The sequence below is a fragment of the Ursus maritimus genome, unplaced genomic scaffold, assembly GCF_017311325.1.
Source record: "Ursus maritimus isolate PB19 unplaced genomic scaffold, ASM1731132v1 scaffold_14, whole genome shotgun sequence".
Taxonomy (NCBI): Eukaryota; Metazoa; Chordata; class Mammalia; order Carnivora; family Ursidae; genus Ursus; species Ursus maritimus.
The window spans coordinates 67,591,532-67,611,621 of record NW_024423786.1 but is presented as its reverse complement, the minus strand read 5'-3'; the positions used below and the strand labels follow the sequence as shown (position 1 = coordinate 67,611,621).

The following is a 20,090-nucleotide window of genomic DNA, read 5'->3' as shown; positions in this document are numbered from 1 at the left end:
TCACATGTTAAGGAGCTTGGTCCCATGAGAAGACTGCACCCTCCATTTCAGACCCCGGTGACCACATCGTTGTCACCTTGCTTCCTGACTGACCAACTATAAACCAGAGGTTCCTCTGACCCCTTCCTTAGGTTCAATTAATTTGTCGAATGGCTCCGAACTCAGGAAAACAGTACTCACTAGGTTACCAGTTCATTACAAAGGACATAGGGTCACTAATGACCAGCCAGATGCGGAGACCCCTAGGGTGAGGTCCAGAAGGGTCCGAGTGCAGGAGCTTCTGTCCCCTTGGACCTTGGGGTGCACCACCCTCCCAGCACACAGATGCATTCACCAACCCAGGTGCTTTCTGAACCCCATCTTTTTGAGCTTAATAAAGGCTTCATTACACAGGCATGATGGATTAAATCATTGGCTATCAGTGATTGAGCTCAAATCCTAGTGTGTCCCTCCCGAGGTTGGGGTCAAGGGATATGGGACTGCAAGTTCCAACCCTCCAATACAGGGCTGGTTCCCAGCAGCCGGCCCCCATCCGTAGGTTATCTGGGTGGGTTTGAAAAATCATTCTTTAGCATAAACTCAGGTGTGATTGAAAGAGGCTGTTATGAATAACAGAAGGCACCTGTTTCAGCTTTGTTGCTCTGACGCCATTTCTGGAAGAGGACAAAAACCCAAGATTAGAACAAAAGATGCCCCTATGGCTCTTATGGGAAATGATAAGAGTTTTAGGAGCTCTGTGCAGGAACCTTGGATAAAGGCCAAATATATTCCTTGCTATAAATAAGTATCACAGAGACAGAGAGAGAAGGCTAAGGAAGGTTGAGGACAGCAGCGCTGGTTGTCTGGTGAGAGAGTGACCCAGCAGAGGGAACACAGGCAGAGCAGCGAGATGGCAGGAGCCAGTGGAGCCGTGCGGGGGCACGCAGCCGTCAACGTGCCCCTCGCCCGGCAGAGCCCCTCCAGCAGTGACCTCCGTATCCATCCTCTTCGCTCTGCAGCCTCTGCCTTTTCCTTGAGTCAAGAGTGGGCGTAAAACAATTCCAGAATAATCAAAAAAACCTCACTAAAACTGTCGTAAATAGAAGTCTCAGCACTTCTGCGCCCATGATCTGAAATAGGAATCTTCCTGAAGGTGTAAATGTTTGCTCTCATGCAAACCATACCTAAGCTCTTGTCCTCAGATCACCGCTGGACCTGTTGGAAAATAGTGAACCTAAAAGTGTCTGCTTTCCCACTTTGAATCATAGCGCTGCTTCCTTATGAAAGTGCGTTGTCTGGCCGTGGGCGTCTGTGATTCCCACACGCCACACGCGGCCAGCTGCCTGACCATCTGCAGGTTTGGAAACCTGCAAGAGGACAGACCAGACGCCACCGTGTACTCACTTCCGTTGTCCTTGTGGCACAGGGGCCCGTGGTCTCTACACAGGGGGTTGAACGTCTTCCCCTAATCAGGATGCTGTTATCAGGAGCACCCAGGTCAGATTGTGGAGGGCTGCGGGTCTGTGAGATTCACGACAGCCCAGGAGGTTCAGAAATCGGGAGCTGTGCCCTCTACCAGATGGAAGTGATGAAACCAAGTCAGCTGGACATCAGTGTTAAAGAGGAATTTCTGATAAAACTAATAAGGGCGTCTTTGATGGCATGAAAGAGATGTGAGTTACAGTCAGCGGAAGCTTTGGGCATTTTTTTTCAGTGGAAAGCGTATTTATCTGTCAATCCACGAAACTCCTGCATAGGCTACTGAGATTCAGGTGATAGAACTGAGTGTTTTCGTGTCAGTGTCTGAAACAAAATTTTAACGCGAGAGAAATTCTAGACTTGGGATGCTTTCTGCTGTCAGCTTTAGGTGAGATGCGCTGCCAGGGGGGCCAGTGGCAGAGATCTCTACCAGGGGCTACGCTGTCCTGGGGCTGGAAGGGCTCTGGCCTGTGGGTTCTCGCGTGGCCACACTCCTCCTGCTCCCCGTAAATGGCAGCTCGTCCCCTGGCCTTCTGGAGCCTGGCACTGTTGCAATGAGAGAATTAGATAACAGTGCTCGGTCTAATAGTCTGTGACAGTAGAAGTGTGAGAAAAATGGACTTACACGCTGTGGTTGGTGCAGCAGCATTCTATTTATTTTCTTCAGTAGGCTCCATGCCCAGTGTGGGGCTTGAACTCACACCCTGAGATTAAGAGTGCCTGCTCCAACCCGAATCAGCCAGGCGTCCCCAGGTGTAGCATTTTAGAAAACAAGTTGGCATCGCATATCAAATACCTTGACTTCTGGGTAGCCAGAAGTCTGGCTACCAATCCCCTGCCTCAAAACTAACCAAAGGACTTTAAAATAAGCACCAAATAGGAGATTAGCTGCCGCAGAGTTTGGACTCAATTAAAGGAAGCTAGAGCCAACTTCAGCTCCCTCTCAGCAGAACAGAGAGCAGTGTTCTGGAAACAAGCATCAGGTTTCCAGTTCATGCCCATAAATTTCCTTAATTTGGAGGAAGAGGGCTGGTGGCTTGGGCAAGATGACCACAGATCAACTGCTTCCCAGGCCTCGACCACAGCCTGGGAGAAAACGTGCACAGCCTTGTCTTGGTGTTTTCCTGTGACCTGGTACCTAGAGCAGAGAGTTGGCCTTGGTGTCAGGCAGAGCCCTCCCTTCGGGAAGCATATGTGCACCCGAGGACAGAGAGGTGGAGGCCAGGGGGAAACGGAAAAGGAAATTATAGACGAAATGCATAGAATCACAAAATTCTACTGGGGGAATGAAACATGATACAGGAACATGAGTCTCTTGATTAAACTTAATATCGCCAAGCTAATTAAATTTTAATGTCATCCTAATGACTCTGGAATGAATTATGGAGGAGGAGCCATGACTGAGTGATTCTAAGTTCATCCCGGTGAGGAACACGAGAACAGCCAGAGAGGGTCTCAGGAAGAAGCTACAAACTGGGGCTAAGATGGAACAGTGCCTTGAGAATTCTTGGGCGAAATGCTATATATAGCACCATGATTAAACAACTCTTGAAACACAGCAGAATGTGCATGTCCTAAATCGTGACAGAGTAAAAATAACTGAACTAACAAATATTTACCTTTGATAGTCAGGAATCGACCGTAATGTCATTTTAATTATAACCTGTTGATCGTTCTCTTCCTTAGACTGAAACCATGTTTGCATATTTGACTTAAAATTTTAAGTGTTTTATAATCAGAGATCATCCATATGGGAGTGTCATTTCGTGTTCTTTTTCCCAGCAAAAGCTATATGTTTTTATTTCTATTTTTATTTTTTAAAAGCTATGTATTTTTAGTTGATAATTCCAGTCTCTGTCCTTTTAACCTAGAAAAGGAATCTCTTATTGGCATTTGAAGCAGCCGAAAGTGTAGGCATCAAACCCAGCCTGGTAAGTATCCCATTTTATATCCTTGTGATACTTTATGCCATCTTCTAAACAATTTCTTATAGAACATTAAAATCCCTTGGCTAAAGATGTTACCATGATCCGTATATAAAAATATTCATGGGGCACCGGGTGGCTCAGTCGGTTCAGCATCTGACTCTTGATCTCAGCTCGGGTCTCAATCTCAGGGTTGTGAGTTCAAGCCCTGCATTGGGCTCTGCACTGAGTATGGAGTCTACTTAAAAATATATATATATATATATATTTTTTTAATTCAGTTAGTCTAACCACATATGATTTAGAGTTTTTTCGAAGATTTCATTGTGGATAAATTTCATTTCTTGGAAGCACGGTAGACTGAATTATTAAAGCCCTGTTGTTCAAGTCACCTAGAAGTCTGGATAAAATGTAATTATAAAAATATCAACACATAATTGCAGTCTGAAGAAAGAATGGGAAATGGCCAGATGTCAGAAATTCAAAGAGAAGTGAAAACCAGAGCCACAAGGCATAAACCGAGATTGTGCCCAAGCTCAGAAGTGGGTCTGGGAGTGCTGGTAGAGGGCTCATCGTAAAAGGCTACCTAATGGGGGCGCCTGGGTAGCCTCAGCGGTTAAGCGCCTCCGTTCGGCTCAGGGCGTGATCCCGGCGTTATGGGATCGAGCCCCACATCAGGCACCTCTGCTATGAGCCTGCTTCTTCCCCTCCCACTCCCCCTGCTTGTGTTCCCTCTCTCGCTGGCTGTCTCTATCTCAAAAAAAAAAAAAAAAAAAAAAAAGACTACCTAATGGGTGTAGGTTTTATTTAATACCCACACAGGAACAAGAGACAAGGCTCTGAGCTCCCATAAACAGAACAGTAGTACTGAGACCCTTGCACAAACCCAAGCTCGCAAAATGACGTTCTTCTTAGGGAAGGGGAAAATAGAAGACGCAACCCGCCCGTCGACGGAAGGGATAAGGAAGCCTGGTCTCCACCTTAGATTTTTTTTTTTTTTTTGTGGCCAGAAAAAGGAGAACCTACAAGAAAAGAAAACTGGGCCAGATGAGATTTGGAGTCCAAATTTATAATATCTGTGCTGCAGGGAGACCCTAGTTTATATCATCTGAGGCACAAAAGCATCTGGGCTAGTAGTACAATGGCCACTGAAAATACATTTCCAATCCAAAATTACAAAACACTCAAGAAAATGATCTAGTTGAGCTCGTCAGCAGATAGAGCAAACGAGAGGATCATGTGCCAGAACACGGGATAATAAAATAATAAGAAAGAGGGGCGCCTGGCGGCTCAGTCGTCAAGCGTCTGCCTTCGGCTCAGGGCGTGGTCCCGGCGTTCTGAGATCGAGCCCCACATCAGGCTCCTCCACTGTGAGCCTGCTTCTTCCTCTCCCACTCCCCCTGCTTGTGTTCCCTCTCTCGCTGGCTGTCTCTCTCTCTGTCAAATAAATAAATAAAATCTTTAAAATAAAATAAAATAAAATAAAATAAAATAATAAGAAAGAGACTACAGAAGGCTATGTTTAAACATATTAAAGAGATTTAAAAAGGGAATAAAAATCATAAGGAAAAAGTATGTACAATAAAAAAAGGATTTGGAAAAAGAATCAAATGAAACTTGTAGAAATAAAAATTAGGAGTAAAAAAACCCCAGTCGGGTTGAAAACCTGATTAGATAAAGCAGAAGAGAGAACTACTGAGCTGGAAAAGAGAACTAAGGAGATAATCCAGAACATAAAATAGACATTTAAAAAGCAGAATATATAATGGAGGGATTTTATTATATGTATTCAAATTTAAGAAATGGGTGGGCACCTGGGTGGCTCAGTCTCTTGAGCGTCCAACTCTTGATTTTGGCTCAGGTCATGATCTCAGGGTCGTGAGACCCCCCCTCTGCCCTTACTCACCACCCCACTCATGCACATGTGTGCGTTCTCTCTCTCTCTCTCAAATAAATAAATAAATAAAATCTTAAAAAAAAAAAAGACAAATTCAAGAAAGGGAAAACCCAGCTAACAGTTGCTTAAAACCATAAAGCTGTTAATTTTATTTTTTAATGAGAAGTCCAGAAGTAGTTTCAGGATTGGTTCACTGCTCAGTATATAATCAGTCAATCAACCAACCCCAGATTGTGTCTTATCTACACTCTACCATCTTTAATCTGTTGGCTCTTTGTCCCCATGTCTTCTGGGGTTGAACATGGCTGCCAAGCTCCAGACATCACTCCCATCTGCTGGACAGAAAGGAGGGGGAACGGATAGAACAAGTACTTCCTATCTTCCCTCTTTGATAAGGAAATCAACAGGCTTCCCAGAGTCCCTCCAGCTCATTAGCAGTACTGGGTTACGTGGCCACCCCAGCTGCAAGGGAGTTTGAGAAAGTAAGCAATTTATATTCTCCATTCTCTTTATCGGGAAGCCTACAAGGGATAGTGAGGTTGGGAATGACTATTAGATTAACCAACTAATAGTGTCTGTTGCAGAGCTTAAGAGAATGGAAGATAAAATCAGACCAATTTCTAAGTCCCATGGCCAGTGGGAATTCCAGAAGAAGAGGAAAGAAAGAATGGGAGAGAGGATATTTGAAGAAATGGTGCCCGAAATTTTTCCAGAATTATGAAAGACCATAGATTCCTAATGAACCTCACACAAGATGAATCATTACAAAATACCTATCTAGACACATCATAACAGAACTGCATAAAAAGTAAAGTGAAGACAGATAATCTATAAGTAATTTCTACTAACCAATAATAGAAAGACAACTAAGTAGAAAATGACCAAAGGCTAGAACAGGCAAACCATGAATGGCTCTTAAACATTTCAAAAGATGTTCAGTCTCATCAGTGATGGGAAAAACCCAAATGGAAGTCACAGTGAGACACAGCTCTGTAACCCTCAGAGGGTGTAGGGAACGTGAGAAATGAAAAAGCAAAAGAACAGCTATCATAGAAACATCAGTACCGTGAACAGTGTGACACCAATATGTTTAAAACAGAATGAGCAATTTTCTAAAGAAACGCAAATACATCTCTTCAAATACTAAATGTAAATATTTCTCCAACACTCACTCAAAACGAAATAGAACATTACCCATTAAAGAAACCGAATTTATTCTTTAAAAATGTCACGCAGGGGCACCTGGGTGGCTCAGTCGTTAAGCGTCTGCCTTCGGCTCAGGGCGTGATCCCAGGGTCCTGGGATCGACCCCCGCATCAGGCTCCCTGCTTCGCTGGGAGCCTGCTTCTTCCTCTCCTACTCCCTCTGCATCTCGCTGGCTGTCTCTCTCTCTGTCAAATAAATAAATAAAATCTTAAAAAAAAAAAAATGTAGTCATGCACACAAAAAATCCCTGTAAATCCAAAATCTGAGACTTTTAAGAAACAGACGTCCCTACCACAGAAATAAGAGGCTCAAGAATTTAGAAAGGAGGTGACGTACCCGTCTGGCCAAGATGGAATAAAACGAACCTGATTTATCTTCCCTTCTGAAACACTGAGCAGCTAACAAACAACAGATAATTAACATAAGGAACCAAAGAAAAAACGAGAACTTGTTAGACGAGAGTCTACACAGAATATGTTTTTCTTTGTAGTGTTACAGCTAACATTTGCTTCTTTTTTAATTTAACTTTTTTCCCAATTTTTTTTATCGGACGTAAGGCAGGAGTTAGTGAAAGCCAGGAATGCGATCATCTTGCTGAACTAATTGTCAGAAGCAGCGGTTTCATTTTTACAGATGTCTGTGAGGAGATACTGACAAGCATAATAATTAACCTCAAAAGCATTTAGGGATGTTTGTGAGCGATTTTACTAGTTGGTGTCGTCAACAGAACAGGAACTTCCTATATTATGAAATTTGCTTTGTCGTAGCTTGATGGGGGTTGAAAAATAGTTCTTCATTACACATGATACTTCTAAGATATATACAGTCAGTATTGGCAGCCGTAATAACCCCAGGCCTTTGATCAAGGCCTATAGCGAGATCAGTGAGGGAAAAAAATTCACTGATAGGTGGACCCAAGTAAATATAGGTTTCTGGGCGTAGCATATTAGCAAGGATGAGATTATTTTTTAAATGGGGCACCTGGGCGGCTCAGTCGTTAAGCGGCTGCCTTTGGCTCAGGGCGTGATCCCGGAGTCCTGGGATCGAGCCCCACATCAGTCTCCTCTGCTAGGAGCCTGCTTCTTCCTCTCCCACTCCCCCTACTTGTGTCCCCTCTCTCGCTGGCTGTCTCTCTCTGTCAAATAAATAAATAAAATCTTTAAAAAAAAAGAGAGATTATTTTTTAAATGAAAGCTCAACCACGTTCTCCCAATTTGAGAACGCATTCCTCCTCAGCCACAGTGTGACAGAGAGGGTTAGCCCGCCATATCACAAGTGTGAGCCCCTCCTCACAGAAAGAATAGGTGAGAGAGGACAGGTGGCCTCACGGCCGTTACTGGAAGAGCAGCCAGCACGTGCGGACCCTCCGAGCGTATCCTGGTGAAGAGACGGCCCTCATGCTGAGTGATGCAGTCCGTGAGGGCGCTGCCTGCCGAGTAAGCCACCCAAACAGTCACCACGCAGAGATCAGGACGGGGAGGTCTCTACGGCTCAGGGTTCTGGGAGGATGTCAAAATGATTCCTTAGGCATAACTCAGCCAGCTCCTCAGTATAAACTTCATGAAGGATACTTAAAGAATTAATTTGAGTTTAATAGTATGAAAGATATTTTTTGTGTGTTTATTATGTGCCAGGCATTTTCTTTTTTTTAAGATTTTATTTATTTATTTAGAGAGAGAGCGTGCGTGCATGCAAGCAGGGGGAGGGGGAGAGGGAGAGAGAGAGAGAGAAGCAGACTCCCCACAGAGCGCAGAGCCCAACATGGTACTTGATCTCGCAACCCTGAGATCATGACCTGAACTGAAATTAAGAGTCAGACGCTTAACCCACTGAGCCACCCAGGCGCCCTCAGGCACTTTCCACGTGTTGACTCATGGAGTCCTCTCAGGAGTCCTGTGAAGACGGATGCTCCTTATAGGCGGAACACTGAGGCAGGTGCAGCTCCGTTAAGGTCACACACTAGTGAATAGCAAAGGCAAGAGTCAGGCAGGCAGGCCTTCTCCAGAGCCCAGGTCTTACCTCCTCCATGGCCATGCATCCAGGACAGCCATGCCCACCTTCTGGGCTCCTAACGCACAAGAGTGCTATGTAGCTCACGCAGTGTTACATTGTAATTTATCCGATTATAGCACTTACCTCCATCCCCCAAAGACCATGAGCTCCCAAGGGCAGGAAGCCTTATCTTTTTTTTCCAGTTATTTTTATTGTGGTAAAATAGATATAACATGATCTAGGCGTCTGTCACTTGGTCAATACCACACTGTCCTGATTCATACAACTTGGTAGATCATGAAATCAGGTCTTCCAACTTGATTCTTCTTAGAATTTGTTTGTCCTAGCACCTTTGCTTTATAAATTTTAGACTCACTTTGTCAATATCTACCTCCCAAAAGAGCTTGCAGGGATTTTGACTGGGATCGTGTTGTATCTATAGATCAGATTGAGAAGAATTGACATTTTGTCAATACTCGGTCTTTCTGATCCATGAACATGGAATACTCTCCATTTATTTAGAGCTTCTTGATTTTTTTCCATCAGTGCTTTGTAATTTTTTTGCATGTAGTGTTTTATAAACAAGTTTTCTGCATATAAATTCTTTTTAAAAATTTAATGTCATTTAAATGGTTTGGTTTGGTTTCACATTTCAGTTGTTCATTGATGGCATTGTAATAGGAGAGCTATTGACTGAGATCTTGCTAAACTTGCATATTTGTTCCAACGGGTTTTGTGGTAGACTGGAGTTTTTTACATAGACAATCATGTCATCTGCAAATAGAGATTTAATCCTGCCTTTCCAGTCTGTATGCTTTTTGTTTCTTTTTTCTTTTCTTTTTTTTTTTCTTGCCTTATTGCATTAGCTAGAACTTCTGGTACAGTGTTGCGTAGGAAAGGTGAGAGAAGACATCCTTGCCTTGTTCTTTTCTCCTGATCTTAATGGGAAAGTGTTCAGTCTCTCTCCATGAAGTATGAGGTCAACTTTTGGTTTTTGTGTGTATCTTTTATTAGGTAAAAGAAATACCCTTCTATTTTTCTAGCTTTTGGGGAGTTTTTATCATGAATAGTTGTTGAATTTTGTAAACAGGCGTACCTCGTTTGTGTTTCACTGTATTGAGCTCCCCGGATACTGCATTTTTTTTTTTTTTTTACAAACTGTAGGTTTGTGGCAGTCCTGCATCCAGCAAGTCTGTTGGCTCTGTTTTGCCAACAGCACGTGCACTCTTTGTGTCTCTGTATCACATTTTGGTAATTCTTGAAATTATTGTTTATAATGATATTATATTTATTATTATTATATTTGTGATGGTGACCTGTCATCAGTGATTACACCTTGCTGAAAGCTTAGATGATGGTTAGCATTTTTTTTAGCAATAAAATATTTTTTATTTAAGGAATGTACATTTGACCTTTGAACAACACAGAGGTTGGGGGTACCAACCCCCCCCCCAGGCCATCAAAAATCTCTATAGCTTTTGACTCCCCAGAAACTTTGCTAATCCTACTGTTGAGCAGAAGCTTTACTGATAATATAAGCAATCAATTAACAAATATTTTGTGTGTTTTGTATATTACATACTGTATTCTTAAAGTGAGGCAGAGGAAAAATATGTTGTTAAGAAAATCAAAAGGAAGAGAAAATACATTTATAGTACCATACTGTATTTATCCAAAAAAATCCACGCATAAGTGGATCCACTCGGTTCAGACTTGTGTTGTGTGAGGGTCAAATGTACATTGTTGGGTTTTTCTTAGACATGGGCTGTTGCATACATATTAGGCCACAGTGTAGTGTAAACATAACTTCGATGCACTGGAAACTCAAAAAATTCATTTGACTTGTTTATGCTGTGTTTGCTCTATTGTGGTGGTCTGGAACCGAACACACAAATATCTTCAAGGTATGTGTGTAAATGCTTTTTCTGCATCTGTTGGTATGATCATAGGATTTTTCTTTTTTAGTCTGTTCATATGAATAACACTGATGGATATTGAGCCTTCCTTGCATGCCTGATGTGAACCCCACTTGATCATGATTCAGTTTGCTGATATTTGTTAAGGATTTTTGTGTCTGTGTTCATGTGGGAAGTGGGTAGCTTTCTCGTCACATTTCTGTCTGGTTTGGTATTAGGGCGATGCTGGCTTCACAGAATGAGTGAGGAAGTGTGCCTCCTCTTCTATTTCCTGGAAGATAATGTGTGCAGTTGGTACTAATTCTTCCTTGAGTATTTGGCAGAATTTGCCAGTGAAACCAGCTGGGCCTGGTGCTTTCTATCTCGAAAGGTTTTCACCTACTAATGCGGATGAATGTCACGCAGCCTCAGATTTTGGTTCGGACAGCATACTCTCCCTTCTCCTGAAACGTGCTTCATTATTCCTTCAAACGTGTTCGAACGTGATGTTGACAATGTACCAAAATAGTTTTAGTGTTATTATCGTCAGGTTCAGGCATGTGATGAGATAGTCTGAGTAGAGCTCTGAATATTGCTCAGGACTTCCGTGTCCTGAGTCGGAAGACACATCCTTGCCACCGATAGGCTGGTAATTCTTTAGCACAACCAAGAAGCAAAACTCGTAAAATGTATTTAGGCACCGTGGAAACAAAATAAGTGGCCAGTTACGGGTCTCATTTCTGTCCCCACCCAAGAACAGATGTGCTAAGTAAGCTCAGCCTTGCTTTTCCACCCACCCCTGCTCCTGGCTTTACCTCGGAGTCCTTTCCTGCTGTTCTCTAGTGACCACGAGAGAATCCAAATGCAATCCCAGAGTGAATTATTTCATACGTTGAGCGGCAGACGTTTCAGGAACGTTTGACCGGCTTCTTGACAGACCAGCCAGCCCTCCTGCCTGTCACTCTCTGGCCTCTACTGTCTGCTTGCTGATCGCCTATGAAACGAAGGGGGAAAGAACAACAACAACAAACATGAAATGGTCTAACACTGAATTCCAATAAGACAGTGGTTGCGGGTTCAGTTGGTTCAAGGCGTCTATGGTCAATCCCGTTTTGTGGGAATTCATCTCAAGCCAGGAATCCAACAACACCCCACAGAGATGCTTTCCGCCAAGTCTGTAACGTGAAGAAGTAAACACAGACTACACGCCGCACTAGATGTCATGTGGGGTGGCCGTTCTTGGACTGTGCGCCTCAGCCACCATGACAGCCAGCGACACGGCACAGCAGCATGTGAAATCGTGTATGGAAAACGATGAGTGAAAAAACACAGAGGGCGCCCGGGTGGCTCAGTCGGTTGAGCGTCCGACTCTTGATTTCAGCTCAGGTCATGATCTCAGGGTCGTGAGATCGAGCCCTACGTTGGGCTTGAGATTCCCTCTCTCCCTCTGCCCCCTTCCACCACCCCCCTTAAAAAATATAATAAAATAAAGGCACAGAGCACACGATAGTACGTCCACATGATGGAAGCGTGGGAGAACATAGGTGTACATTCCAACAGAACTTAGAAAAGTGGAACTCATTCTCTTGATAATGGAATGATGGATGACTTTCTCTTTACAAAACTTTTTTTAATGCTGTCATGTTATTAAGATGCAAGGGGCAGGAAGTCATGTCTAATGTATTTCAAAAGGGGACAGTATCTCGGGGCGCCCGGGTGGCGCAGTCAGTTAAGCATCTGCCTTCAGCTGGGTTGCGATCCTGGCATCCTGGCATCGAGTCCTGCATCGGGCTCCCGGCTAGGCGGGGAGTCTGCTTCTCCCTCTGCCCCTCCCCTCCTCATGCTCTCTCTCTCTCTCTCTCTCTTTCTCAAATAAATCTTAAAAGAAATTTTTTTTAAAGGGGCGGTATCTCCTGATTAAGTAGAAATAAAACACTTTTCTTTTCACTAATCACATTTAACAGCACTTCAGTGTTGCCTACACCTTCTGTCCGAGCAGGTGGAAGAGGGTTTCTAGGCAGCAGCAGCCCCAACCTGGATCCGAGCCCCATCATGGGAAGGGGGTGGGAGGTTGTGGCGTCCCAGCGTGACCTATTCTTTTCTCCCGCAGGAGCTCAGCGAGATGCTGTACACGGACCGGCCCGACTGGCAGAGCGTGATGCAGTACGTCGCCCAGATCTACAAGTACTTTGAGACGTAGAGCCCAACGGCCCGAGAGCCGCCGCCCGCCGAGGCCTGCAGCTGGTCCTCGAAGCACCTGGTCACTTTCCGCAGGCCCCGCTCCATCCACCGCCCACAGCGTTCCATGGGGGGGGGGGACAAGAAGCCGAGCTGGGTTCCGCCATGCATCCGTCCGCTTTAAATCCAGATGCATTTGGAGCGTCGGCTGGGGAAGCTCTGCTCCCCCACGGGCCTCCCTCCTCCCAGCCCCGGCTCCCTCCAGGAGAACCCACTAGGACATCTCTGGTCATGCAGTGCGACTTCCCCCCGTGAGCTGCCGAGATCCACCACAAATAGCACTTCCAAAGCAGTCATCTTTTCACTAAAACCCAGGCTTCTGCCTTTAGAAAAACTCTGCCCTAGCCCCTGCCCACCCCCTGCAAAAAAGAAACACCCCACAAAACACGAAAAGACACACATTCCGCTCTCGCGCTACCTGGAAACCCTGAGCCCTGCCTTCTTGGGAAATGTGCTTGCGAGCTAGATAACAGTTGGGACACCTAGAACGTGATCCCACTGTTCAGATCTTGCTGTCACTTCCTGGAATCTTTGGATGGAAGAGAAGTGTGAGAAAACAGAGCAGCCGCGGGGTGGGTGGCTGCGGAGTCCCCGCGGGGTGGCCCGCAGACAGAAGTGTGCGTCTGTGCGCTTGCACGGGCTCACGCTCAGAGCTCCCGTGCTGCAAGGGAGACGTCAGCCCCTGTCGCCCCCTCCCTTTGCGTGTCGTCGTCCCCCGCCCCCATTACTATTCCCGTTCACGCTCGCACACGTTCGTCCCCATGCAGAACGTTCCTCGCGTGCCCACCCAGGTCTTCGTGTGTTTGCACACACAGGCCCAAGAGGTGTGTGTCTGGGGAGACGGGGCAGACAGCAAATGTTCACACTATTTCAACTCCGGACTTGGTTTTTAGCACCTCATCAGGCCCTTCACTTTTGCAGCCGAAGCAAAGCCCTGAGGGGTGGGCAGAGATGGCTCCTCCCCTTCGCCGGAGCAGGAGCGTGGGGGTGGGCTCGGGAGTGCAGGTGGGCGCCCTGGGCGGGTGTTCTTGTTGGGCACATCCGTGCGCATTCCGTCTCCCGTGAAGGTGTGACTCCCATGGGTTGTCAGGTGACTCGTCAGCACCCATCACCTGCTGGTGCGAGTGCTCCCCCCCCCCCCAAAGGGCCATCTTTTCCCAGTTCCTGTCCTGGAAGAAGTGTGAGCTCGGCGCCTCCCTCCGGACGCCCTCAGGAGAGGTGGCAGCTGGGCTCTGCGGAGGGCCCACCCCCATTCTCAAGCTGCCACCCCGCCCGCTGCCAGTTCTCCTTTGTGGCCCGAGGTCAGAACCTCCCCGGGAGCTGGTTCAAAAGACACACCCCTGGCCTGCCCCATCCGTTGAATCAGAGGAGCTGGAACAGCGGGGGCGGGGGATCCACTCTGTGTATTTTCAGAGTTCCCCTGACAACCGAGAGAAGAGAACGCCTTTGATCTCGCTCCCCAGGGCCGGGCCATGAGCAAGGTTGCTGCTGGGCACATTGGCAAGGGTGACCCCCTCCGTGGCTCCCTTGTCTTCACCTGGAAGGCAGAGGGACAGTCTGAGCAAATTTAATTTACCCCTTCCTGATGCACAAATGGAAGGGACTCCTTGTGTTGCCTCAGGCATCTGTCCTTTGTTGACATAACTGATGCATTTTCATTACCCGGAACTTCTGCCTTGCTGTCCAGGGCAGGGGGGGGCGGGCAGGTAATATCCCGAGTGGCTGGGTCGAGCCGTCGGGTTGTTGTGTTTAATCTGGGATTACTGCAGGGTCTGTGTGGGAGGCAACTGAGGTTCTTGGGACACATGGAAGGGGTGCTTAACATTATTGGTGCCCCGTTTGTAGTGATTACCGTAAATGAGCCCGATGATCCCGTTCTGGGCCAGGCCGCGTCTCTGCAGAGGTGCTGCTGCTCTTTCCCCTCCCCCTACGCTTGGAGCCTGCTCCCTGTAGGTGAAAAAGAAGGGAAAAAATGTCATATAAAAGAAAGGCCATGTACGATTTATTTTTATAACTCAAAGAAGCTCCTTGACTACCATTTTCTTTGCCAGTGGGCATGTTTCTAGAAGGGGAAATGTGTGTCCTGCTCATAGGAACACAGGTGGTGGTGGGGGCCCGTCTGGCCCTGCAGGCACCAGGCCTTCCAGCACTTGCGGGGCCTGGGTCGGGGGGACGCTGTCCCGGCCCCGGGGCTTGGGCCACAGGAAGGGGTTTTTAGACCCATTTTTAGCCGGAGCGCTCCGAGCACAAGGTGAACGTGTCAGCCAATTGTAGTGTTTCCAGTTTTCTGTCCCGAGCCACTTGTGTTCCCATCTTCCTTCAGCCGCTAGTCATTTAAAGTCACATGGTGGTTTTGCAGATTTCTCCCCCTTGCCCCGCCCCCGCCGCCTTTTTTTTTAAATGCATTGTTCTAGAAAAGACAGATGCAAAATGCAAGACCCAGAAGAGTGGGGTTTTCTAAAGACCTAGGAAGATGTGTGTGGTTTTCTTGGTCGTGAGATCTTCCATGGACGGGAGCCGTGTTGCCTGAGGAGGGTTAGCGCCCCAGCCCCTGCTCCCCGGGGTTCGCGTTCTGAGGAACCCGGCAAACGCCCACTTGTCTCGTCCCAGTCCCTTCTGACTTCAGAAATGAGGTTAGTCTCTGGTTTTCGTTCTTCATTCAGCTGTCGATTTGGAGCTTTTGTCGAGACCATCCGAAGCATCCCAAAGCCGTTAGCCATCTGGCGGTGATGAGCATCTGCAGGGTTCTCTTCCCCCAGACACCCCAGGCCGTTTCTCTGAAGCTCCCCCTCCCACTTCCCCATGGGGCAGGGCGGGCATCTCACTGGCTGTGGAAGGAGAGGACCCGGGCCCTTCTCGCCACACCCCAGCTGTAGCCCCTCCTGTCCCCAGCTTGCCTGCCCTTTGGGGATGAACCGCTGAGATCGTGGGGTGAGAGATCTAGAGCCTAGCTCCCTTTTTAAGAAGTATTTTTTAATATCTCCTTCACCTAGGCTCCCTGGGTGTTTCACTTTCCTTGACCCAGCTTAGACTTTGGCTAAGTCTAGACCGCCCTCCATAGCTCGCTAATTTTAACTACGTTAGTCGAATGCCGTTGATACATCTGTGGCCTCGTTTCTACAAAGAGCACACCCAGCACCGTCAGGCCGTGACACGCCGACACGGATGTATTGACTGTGAACATGGCAGCGAATGGTGTATGACTGTGGAATATTTCTAATAAATCTATTTTGTTTCGGTCTGATGGTGAATTTTTCCCGGTGACATTTGCTGTTCCTCTTTTGTCGAAATGCCTAAGCTTCCGTTCCAACTAGCACTTTCTTGCCTTCTGAAATTCCTTGTTGGGCCGCGGTCCCCACCGAGCTGCTCTTGCCGGCGTTACTGGAAGTTACCAGAAAGGACTGGAGTCCCGATGGCTTTTCTGCCTCCTCTCATTCACGGCTCTCTTGCTGGGACTGCGGTCCCTTGGGTGAGTGACCCTTGAGGACCGACACAGGGTGCTGCAGAGCTGCCCAGGCGAGCCTGGTGTGAGCCTGGTACCGGGCCTGGAAACCACAGGCCGGGATGGCGCGAGGTTGAAGAGGCAGACTTCATATGGACTCGAACAGACTTGGGATGCCTGCTGCGTTCAGAGCCTGGTGCTTCAGGCATCGTGGGAGGCCCCGGCTCCCTGGTGTCCTAGTGGCCAGCCCCACCCATGGGACAGGAGAAGGGAGGCTGCCCGCCCTCGGCCCCAGAATCTTCGCTTCTCCCTCCTCCCGGGGGAGTTCCACTGTCAGGCCTTTGTCGGGCCTTTGTCTCCAGAGGGACCCTCCTGTCTTCTGAGAATTGCGGTCTCTGGGAAAGGCTGCCACGGCGCCTTTTCCTCCGTGGGGTCTCAAGCGCTGGGAGAAGCTACCAGATCCAACAGCTGGATTACCCGCAGCCACCTTCAGTCGCTCGGTCTGCATGCATATACACACGTGTACACATACACACACACACACACACACAGAAGCATTAGACAGATGGCCGGCGTCAAGGGGGTTCCCATTCTGGGAGCCTGGACCCCTCTTGTGAAGGAAGCACATCCCCCCAACATTCGCGTCCTGTGCATTGACCCGGGTTGTGTGGAGTCACACAGTCAGTGGCCGGGGGGGGGGGGTGCCCTGTGGCCGTGGGGACTGGAAACTGCAGGCCGCGAGGCCTCGGCCCACCCTGGGCCCCCCTGGTGCATAGCCGGCCCCCTTCTCTGCTTCCGATGCTTCTGTTGTCCCTCTGTCCCCCTCCCTCAGCGCCCTGAAGGCAGAGTCACAACCTTCTTTGCTCATGACGCCTCAGTCTCCCGCGTCATTACTGCAGGATAAGTCACTTTCGATCCATTGGTGGAAACATCCAGCTACCACGAGCTCTCGTATTTGGAATTCCTCCTTGAGCTCCGCCTAGACGCCTCAACACCCAGCTGGGTTTCAGTACTGCGGCTGGTCACGCACAGTCCTTTCCAGCGCTTTTCAACACGATGGTAAAAATCCCAGAACTACAAATGGAAAGACCCTGGGGAGAAACTTGCAACCTGACCGAAGACCTTGGTCATTTTCCCTTCTTTCTTTGCTAGCCTCGCGTCCGTTCGTGTGGCTGACACCACACGTTTCCAAGCAGAATCTAGCCTCCCCAACTCTTTAAATGAATGCTGACTTAACCCACCTGCCCTACCAAAACCTCGGTGAGATGGTTCCAGATGATAAAAAATGAGCCATAAAAAGATCTGGCCTGGACATCTCGCAGGGTTGGCCACAGAGCCCCGTGGCCGCTCCCACTTGTCCATCTGGGTTACTATTTATACCACTCCTTAAACGTGTCATTACCCTTGTATCAGAAAAATGGAGCAAAACAGAAAATGGACCATGGGAAAAGTTAGCCACACAGCTGCCCTGTACCACTGCACGTGACCTCACAAGGCATGGCCACCTTTTGAAAAGCCTTGTCCTAGAAAACCCATCCCGCCAGAGAAGGAACCTTGCCTGAGAGGATGTGTCAAGGGCAGGACGAAGGCGGACTCTCAGACGTCCTCGGGCCACGAGGACCAGTTGCAGGAACAGTCCTAGGCGGGCCAACCCCGACAGGGATGCTCGTGGCTGAGGAAGCGGAGACATGCTCAGTTCTGGAGAGGCATTTCAAACTCACATGTAACTCCCACAAAGTCTACCACGTATGTTTGGGGGGAAAATAAGGTTGGAAAAAAAAACACGTGACTCTTGCCACCTACCATGCCAGTCAATGATCGTGTGGCCCAGAGCAAGGATGAGGCATGGGACGGGTGTCGTTCCCTTCGACTGTCTCGGTTCCCGTGAGCCTCCCCTGGTGGGGGTGTCTCAGGACAGAACGCGACGTCAGTGTCCTAAGCTGTCTTCGCTTCCCCACTTGTTTGTTTTGGATACAGTGGGACCCCTAACTGCCAGCCAAGGGCTTCAGCTGACGCTCATCCCATCCCTGGCGGAAAACTTGACCATGTTGGGCTCATTCGAGAGAATTTGTAGATGTTCAAGATGGGATCTTCTCAAGGGTAACTTTGACAAAAAGAGATTTCCAACTTCTTTTTTGTTTTATTGAAGTTTTTTTTTTTTTTTAAGATTTTATTTATTTATTTATTTGACAGAGATAGAGACAGCCAGCGAGAGAGGGAACACAAGCAGGGGGAGTGGGAGAGGAAGAAGCAGGCTCATAGCAGAGGAGCCTGATGTGGGGCTCAATCCCATAACGCCGGGATCACGCCCTGAGCCGAAGGCAGACGCCTAACCGCTGTGCCACCCAGGCGCCCCTATTTAAGTTTTTATTTGTTTATTTTTTTAGTAACCTCTACACCCAACACGGGGCTCAAACTCACGACCCCGAGACCGAGAGTCGCACGCTCTTCCGACTGAGCCAGCTGGGCACTCCTGAGATTTCCAACTTCTCTGCTGACTTCAGATCCTAACTCCTTAAAGAGAGGCCCCTCTCAAATTCAGGTCTGTCAGGCCCCAAGGAAGCACTTACTTTGTGTCTGCCCCCCACCTAAGGCCGGGGTCAACGTCCTACCGTGCCTCTGCTACACAATCGTATTAGTCTCCCATTGCTGCTGTAACAAGACACCACAAACTTTGTGGCCATTTTTCTCTCCACCACCATCTCGTGTGTCCTCCCATTAACAACCGGTGAAATCCTTCTGTATTTCCTAGTTATAATTACCAAGCTGGAGAATCAGATTGGCCTACCACTGGGCCTCCTCATCCTGCTTTTCAGGCCCTGGTTTTCACACCGGATCCTTTCACGGGTCACTAACCAGCCAGTAGTTAGCTGCCCTTGTACAATTGCCTGTCCCTGGCTAATCAGTGGGGGGCGGGCATCCCGTGGGACCTGCTTAAGAATAAGCCAATCCTCTTGCCACTGAGAGCCGTCTCCCTCCAAATGCCGTGGTGAGTGGGACGGCAGGGTGCTGGCATGCTGATTCAATGGGCTTGGGACACCAGTGAGGGAAGTAAATACCAGGCCATCTTGCCAAGAGGAAACTGAGGCACAGAAGGTTAGATAATTTGCCTGAGATAACTCCGCTCGGAGAAGTGTAAGGATTTGAACGCAAGCAGTCAGCCCCAAAGCCTCTACTTCCAACTTTCATTTGAGCCTCTCCCTGGGGAAGGAGGAGCGTCCTGGGGAGCCTCGCCCCTCAGGGTGATGCTGTTTAGTGCACCTGCTGTGATTTATTTTTTGAAAAGCAGCGAAATAGTTCCTGTCCCGTGAAGTTTAGAAATCAGCTCCTGCATGGAGACCTCAAATGCGTCTTAGCCAAAGGGAGTTCACACATATATTTTTTTGATGGCGGACTAAATTTATGTTCGGGAACATCCGCATTCAAAGACAGGTCAAAAGCCTTTTCCAGAACCCACCGCCAACCCCCTCGGGTTCTATCCCATTGGCCAAAATGGTGTCTCCTGCCCCTGCCCAATCTGCCACTGGCAAAAGGGAACAGAGTGGTCTCCCGTGACTGGTCCTGGGAGTGGAGGAGGTCCCCGTCCCTGACTCAGGACACCCCTCACCTGAACAAAATTAGAGTTCTGTGAGCCTGGAATATTGGGGGTCACTGAGTGGGCACCACACATGCCAACGTCATTGCACGAGTGGTCCTCAAGGGGGCATCCCTGGTGGGGACAGTGATACCTTTTGGCACCTTCAGATCCTCAAGGGATGTGTCCTCGGGGTTCCCTCAGAGCAGCCTACCTGGAAGCAGGTGTGAGTGACAGCCACGTCCACCGGGCAAGCTTTGAACTTTCACGGGAACGTCCCCTCTGTCCTCACAACCACCCAGGAAGTGGGGGTCACCTTCAAAGGCACCCGGAGGGGTCGGGCACCTGGCGGGGCCAAAATGCTGACACCAGGTCGACCTGAGACCCACCAGGGCCCTCAGGCCCCATGCCCTGCCAACATCTCAGACGGTAGAAGTGAGATGCCTTACGAGTGGTATGGGGG

The 20,090-nt window shown here is 48.2% G+C and overlaps 1 protein-coding gene across 3 annotated transcripts in view; it reads left to right on the top strand.

Annotated features, from left to right (window-relative positions):
* Positions 1-15,852, top strand: part of SPECC1 (sperm antigen with calponin homology and coiled-coil domains 1) — a 262,628-nt gene extending 246,776 nt beyond the window's left edge. For all 3 annotated transcript variants that reach the window (XM_040630107.1, XM_040630108.1, XM_040630110.1), the window contains one exon: positions 12,484-15,852. In XM_040630107.1, coding sequence (XP_040486041.1) covers positions 12,484-12,573 — 90 coding nt within the window. In that variant the 3' untranslated portion in view covers positions 12,574-15,852. The remainder of the gene's footprint in view (positions 1-12,483) is intronic.
* The last annotated feature ends 4,238 nt before the right edge of the window (positions 15,853-20,090 follow it).